The sequence below is a fragment of the Limulus polyphemus genome, unplaced genomic scaffold (genome assembly GCF_000517525.1).
Source record: "Limulus polyphemus unplaced genomic scaffold, Limulus_polyphemus-2.1.2 Scaffold5087, whole genome shotgun sequence".
Taxonomy (NCBI): Eukaryota; Metazoa; Arthropoda; class Merostomata; order Xiphosura; family Limulidae; genus Limulus; species Limulus polyphemus.
Window position 1 is genome coordinate 49,195 of NW_013670697.1, and position 7,026 is coordinate 56,220.

The window sequence follows — 7,026 nt, forward strand, 5'->3', positions numbered from 1 at the left end:
GTCCCTTTTTTTCAGTGTCTTTAGATGTGGATGGAAAGATATGTAAACTGTTTTGTGGATCTTTTTCTACTCTGGCTCTCTCAGGTAATTTAAAATATTCTATCATCAAGTGTTTTAGGTCCTAAAAAAATTATAAACAAGTCTGATACAAGATTAAAAGAATGAAGAAACAAGCTTACATTTTCTGAATGATAACGAAAACCTCATAATATTTTAACAGCGTTCCATCCCCCCCTCTTGTTATAATATTAGAGTTACATGTAATCATCTGGAACACTGCATTTGGTGAAGATATGGTGAGTAGAACTAGGTGATTAGTGGTAATTCCTAATCAATTAATCTGCCCCATTAATTGATTAGTACAGTATTCATCAAACCATGGTTACATACAAGCAAAAAAAAAGTTAATGGTTGGTGCTGTCAGCCATTTTCCTCCCCTCTAGTCAACAGTTCAAGATGAAAACAAGTTGACAGGATGATGCCATGCAATCCACTAACACTGAGTTCTTGTGCAAAATGAGTGTACTGACTTACAGGCCTGTATTTAATTAATTCGACAAACTCTAATGATGAGCTATATTAGATGCGTTTAGTGGTGTGTGCTTTTTCAAATAATGGGTAATAATTTAAAACATGATCTAACACATTGTTCATACATGAGACAAGTAAGTTTCTTAAACCTCAAATTACTGATTTGTTTATAAGTCATTCAGTACTGGTATGGTCCTTGTATTGTAATACTGAGTAGCTTTCTGTTTATAACACTTTTATAATGAACTGTCCAAAGAAATTGACTGAAATCACTCACTTTTTATGTAAAATAAATAGGAAACATTATCAGTAATTAATGGGATTAATTGTAATATTGATGGTATTTTTTTGTATGTTATTTATAGGGACCCTTTAACCCACAAGCAATATGGACCATAAATAGTTCATAGAAAAATTTGTTTGAAATTTAGATGTTGACCTTATGGACATGATCGGTAATTATAGGGTTAATAAAATATAAGAATTTAACCTTGAGGATCATAGAATTGTGAAAGTATTTTCAGTTTGAGAAATGGCTATGAACACAAGGCTAAGCTGTTTTGTAGGTATATTTTCAGTTTGAGAAATGGCTATGAACACAAGGCTAAGCTGTATTTGTAGGTATATTCTCAGTTAAGAAGCTTAAATTTTTCAACAACAAAAAGTATCATGACACATGTACTATGACTACAGACCATGTTATCAAATAAACCATTATGAAGTTAAATTTGTTTAAAAATCTGGATTAAATCTTCAAGTAAGGAACTGTAGCATTTAATTATATTGACTCAAATCAACAAAATATCTAATCAAAATGTTTTTAAAAACCTAGTAGTAAAAATATTGTAAAAATGATCATATATGGACAATTTGGGCTATGGACAGACACTCATTTTGCTGTATGTGTGGCAACAAATCCAGGAAAAGCAAACTTAAATTACACTAATAAGATAGCTTACTTACTCTCTTCTTAGCTTGTAATTTAGATTCACTTGTGTTCAGTTGCTTGGTGTAAGATAAATTGTATATCAAACTGTATACTAAATGTGTGTTGTTCCTACTGTACATGGAGCTTAAGACCACACATACAGAAGTGTGTTTTCCAGTTTTTTAGCTTTTGTCTCTACTTGTATACATGCCTTTATCTACTATCAATACTTTCTATGATAGTTGATGCAAAGTATTGGTTGTAGTAGAACATGAGAAACTGTCCTCTAATTTGTTTCTCTGAGACTTTATGTGTGTGTATGTTTCAGATAGAGGAAAGCTATATGGTTGGGGAAGCAATACCAAAGGTCAGCTTGCTCTGGATCCTTCTGTGGTAAAGGAGACTGTTAAACCACAGAAACTACCTTTAGAGAACATATCTGGTCTTCATTCAGGTTGGACACATGTGGTTGCTAGAACATGTAAGTGTGTATATGTTCAACAGATACTTGCTTCGGTATTTTAGGAGACTGTTAAACCACAGAAACTACCTTTAGAGAACATATCTGGTCTTTATTCAGGTTGGACACATGTGGTTGCTAGAACATGTAAGTGTGTATATGTTCAACAAATATTTGCTTCAGTATTTTCATATTCTTTGTGCTTGACATTTCAAAGATAGATTCCATGAGACACAATAAAAATTTCACTTAAAATTTTGTTCTATATTTGTAAATATCAGATGAACATTTCTTCCTCTTACTAGTTAGTCTTTGTTTAAATTCCATCTCTGTGTTCTCAGTATTTCATAATATGCAGCCTGTTACCAGGTGAACATTACATTCTTTAACCATCAGGTCTAGTGGAACATGACAAGCAAAAAACAATCATCCTAACCCAGAAATAATTCTAACAGGTACAAACTTTTTTTATAGTTATGTATGACAAGGAATGCATGGTGATAAACTAGAACAACCCTCTTTTGATTTAAAAGTTCATTGTGTTTTAGGTTTAAATTTGAAGTGGCTAGCAGGATATAATTAAATTTGTGTTTTGAGCAGGATCTTTAAGTTATCAACAAAACATTATCCACTAAAAGAATTGACCATGTATCCATAGTATACTACTTTTAATAGTGCATTTCTTTAACTTTTCTTGGCTTTGTCACTTTTATTTTTGTAAAAGTGACAAAGCATATGTGAGATTATGGTATTCAGGTTTACTGATAACCAACAGATAACTTCAAAAAATCTTACAGGTTTTTAGGCATATTTCATTAATTATTAACACAATAGTGGCCAGAGGGTGCTTGAGGATAAAGCAATCCTCTTTCACCCTGCTCATGATAATTGGTTAAAGAGCTATCTGGAATAAAAAAAATATGCAGGCACAAACACATAGACATGTATGCATATATACACACAAAATGATTCAGTGTTGGGGGAAAGAGAGGGATGCTGAATGAAGGCAGGTAAGGCCATGAGCAGTCTTGTCAACTTTCAACAAACAGCAGCTTTTGAGGGTGGGCTGGAATCTATCGATCCAATGCCACACAATTTTGATGCGGGGAAAACCAGAATACCAGGAGAAAACACACTTTCACTAGCTGGAACCAAACAGAAGTCCAGCAAGTGCCCAAGATTTTATCTGAAAGGGAAGAAAGTGGTTACTGCATGGTAGGTTTACATGTTATGAAAAGGTTTAGGAGTACTACATGTTAATGTGTTCTCCCGTATTAGGAGTTGTGTAGCATGTTATGTGGAGAGAGGTATCTCATCCATGAGGGTGGGGAATTGTGAAGTGAGTGTATTTCTGTTTTTGTCTTTTCTGTAAAATGTTTTAGTTATCTTTCTTTAAGTGTAGGCAAAATGTTATTAATATAATGCATGTGGGTATAAGAGGGTAGTCGCAGGGCCATACGATTTACCTGGTTTTGTAGCATTGGTCGCTGGTGAAGCGTGTTATTGTCCGTGTTGCACGTGATCATGGCACCATAGTCTATAATAGGTCAGATGAAAAGTTTGTAAATATGTACTATTATGTGAGAGTTGCATCCGTGAATATTACGTCTTGTCTTGTGAAGGTAACTGATTCTTGTACTTATTCCACAATATTTTATATTTTCAGTAGTTTTAAGTGTGTGTCTACTAGTTTTAGGGTTGTTTTCCAATACCCTTTGTAATCTATATCAACTTTAGTACATGAGATATCTAGAGATCCAATATCATTTGTAATGTATATAAACTTTAGTACATGAGATATCTAAAGATCCAATATCATTTATAATCTATATCAACTTTAGTACATGAGATATCTAGAGATCCAATATCATTTATAATCTATATCAACTTTAGTACATGAGATATCTAGAGATCCAATATCATTTGTAATGTATATCAACTTTAGTACATGAGATATCTAGAGATCCAATATCATTTATAATCTATATCAACTTTAGTACATTAGATATCTAGAAATCCAATATCATTTATAATCTATATCAACTTTAGTACATGAGATATCTAGAGATCCAATATCATTTATAATCTATATCAACTTTAGTACATGAGATATCTAGAGATCCAATATCATTTGTAATGTATATCAACTTTAGTACATGAGATATCTAGAGATCCAATATCATTTATAATCTATATCAACTTTAGTACATGAGATATCTAGAGATCCAATATCATTTATAATCTATATCAACTTCTGTAAATTAGATCCTTTACCTTTTCTCAAGTAATTAGATTTTAATTAAATTAGTGATATCATGAGCTTCATACTCACAAGTTTGTTAAAATTATACTGAAATTACTAGCACATATTTCCAATATTACAAAAAATATTTAACATGAGAAAATGTTATTGACATACCAAATGAATTTAATGAGACCTTAAAGTTACTCAAAAATCAATTGAAAGGGATAGATCTGAATAATATCATTAGTTATTTTGTGTTTTCACTGAACTTGTATTATTACATATTGTTTTTTAGCCATTGGCCTTTAATTCTGACTTTATGTTTTATAATTATAAATATGTAATATCTTAAGCCTTTATACAAATACTATTCAGTGCCACCTTAACAAAAACACCTACTGTTACTAATAAAGATATGGCTGTCGTACATTCTCTTTAATTAGACTGTGAACTAATATTAACAACGTAGTTTGAAAACATTTACCTTTAAAACAGCAGGAGGAAAGTTATTGAGTTGGGGTCGAGGCGACTACGGTCAACTAGGTAGAAGTTGTCCAGAGAAAGGTTTTTGTTGGGAACCTCAAGAGGTGGAAGAATTACCTTCAGTTATCCAGGTATTTTGTAGCTATTATTTTGATTAAATTAATAATAAGACATTTACACAGAGGTACAAACCAATAAGGAGAACGTTTTTAACAAACTTGAACACTAGCTAAGAGGATTTAAAACTATATGAAAGGCTTAGTTAAAAAACAAAACAAATAACAATAACTGTGGTGTAGCACACAAATAGTGTAAAGATTACTCCATCTCTAGCTACTTAACCCTTTCACAACGAGAGCCCCTTTAAACACATATAATCAATTAGAAATATTTTTTAAAAGATGAGACTTGTGTGCTCAAGCCCTCGGCTTAACCACACATCCACCATTCAAAGTCAATTGTGGGTATGGTTGTTACCATTTAAAAACCATATTGGGTAATAATCCTGATATTATTGAAATATTGCTATTAACTAATAAACAAAATAGAATTACAGCACCTTCCAGTATAGTTTGATGTCTAGCAATATAACACCCTACCATCATAACACAACAGAACTATGATATCCATATATAGGTCGATAATAACACTTCCTAATATATTTTGTCAAAAAATATCTAAGGATATAAAGTATCATTAAAGCTGTGTGGGTACTACTAATACTTGATACACACTGTTTGTTAATTCACAAATTTATTATAAATATATATCACTTTAAGTTGCAGTAACAGTTGCCGTAGTGATAAATGTTTGTATTGTTGCCAAATAACTTTATTAGTGATGGGGAAACTCAAGTCTAGAATGTATGTATTTTCCCATGTTGGAGGTAGAGTAAAGCCAGAATACAACTGACAGTGTTTAGTTTAGTTTAGTTGCTACAAAACTAAAGTTTTCAATTATGTATCATCTGTGTTGTTTTCCTCAGGTTTGTGGAGGCTCAGAACACAACATGGCTCTTACTTCAGGTTTGAACATTTTTTATTGGATCTTAAATGACACATGCATTCTAGTTCCAGTTAGTTTTTTTGGGTGGGGGGGATTTTGTACGTAGTATATATATATATATATATATATTATTGTTCAGTTTACATTGTTTTAAAATATGTTGAATGTATATTCAGTATCTATGTCATAAATGTATATCCTTTAATCACATTTGCATACTTTTCAGTTTAAAAATTTAACGATATGCTCGTATGGCTACTATCACTAACTAGAGTTTGTTTCATTAAAAATTGTTTATTTGTAATTAAGATATCTGACTGATGAGGTTTTCATGTAAATATTAGATTTGTGCTGACAAGTCAACATTTCTGAAAGGTCCTTTTTCTACCTTACAACCAAATTTCGTGACACCTTTTCCTTAAGTTTGCAGAGACAATAAACGAAGCATTTGATTATTTGTGACAGAACCCTTGGCCTTAGCACTTTATAAAAAGTCAAAGTATCCTAACAGCCAACAGTTAAGGTCATAGCAACACTTTACTATTGGGTAGATGTTATGCAATAGACCAGAGTTTTGTATTTAATTCAAATTACTTCATTTCTTATTGTTAAATACCACCTTATTGAAGAGACTTCAGATATCTGCACATACAGTGAATTGTAATATACCAAATTCTACTTTTATTTTGTCATATCTTTATTTTCCATTTAGTTCAACTATGAATGTTTAGTTATATTAAAGCACTAACTCACCTTCTATCTAGAGCAAGTTGATTTTGAGTATGTATGTATGTATTATGAAACTACTAGGGTATAGTCTGTCAAAAATGATGGGATAAATACTACCACCCCCACCTCATAGTATACCCTAACCTCACATTTCATAACTAACTGAAATATATAAATTTTGCAAAATCGAGCTTGACCAGCAAAGAGGCAGAAAGGTGTACTGGAGGCAGTCAACTGTTGGTAAATTCCTTTGTGAGCCAATCAAAATTAAGATCATTCATAAAATGAATTCATGGTGTATTCATAGGATAATTATTGGTAAAAAGCAGTTAGATTAACAACTTCTAATATATAGAAAAGCCAGTGTGTTTTGGTAACACTATATTCCAACAATGGCCTTAATGTCATGTTGCTTAGAAACAAAAGTATAACCTAATATTGTTGTTAGTCTATGTACTGAAAATATAAAATGAAATGTACAGACAACAAAACTGGAACAATATTTGTTGATTTCTTAATTTAGAGTCTCTGTTGATTAAAAGATGTTTGTTTTTTTACTAAAAACGTTGGTGATATAACAGAAAATAGCTTAATTCAGAAACGATTTAAACTTAAAATTGAATCAATATGTTTACTTTAATGATA

At 31.5% G+C, this 7,026-nt stretch overlaps 1 protein-coding gene across 2 annotated transcripts in view; it reads left to right on the forward strand.

Annotated features, from left to right (window-relative positions):
• LOC106472103 (secretion-regulating guanine nucleotide exchange factor-like) overlaps nucleotides 1-7,026 on the forward strand; it is a 26,426-nt gene that overhangs the window by 17,862 nt on the left and 1,538 nt on the right. For both annotated transcript variants that reach the window (XM_022400710.1, XM_022400709.1), the window contains 4 exons: nucleotides 16-84; nucleotides 1,788-1,940; nucleotides 4,660-4,778; nucleotides 5,633-5,672. In XM_022400710.1, the coding sequence (XP_022256418.1) occupies nucleotides 16-84; nucleotides 1,788-1,940; nucleotides 4,660-4,778; nucleotides 5,633-5,672 (381 nt within the window). The remainder of the gene's footprint in view (nucleotides 1-15; nucleotides 85-1,787; nucleotides 1,941-4,659; nucleotides 4,779-5,632; nucleotides 5,673-7,026) is intronic.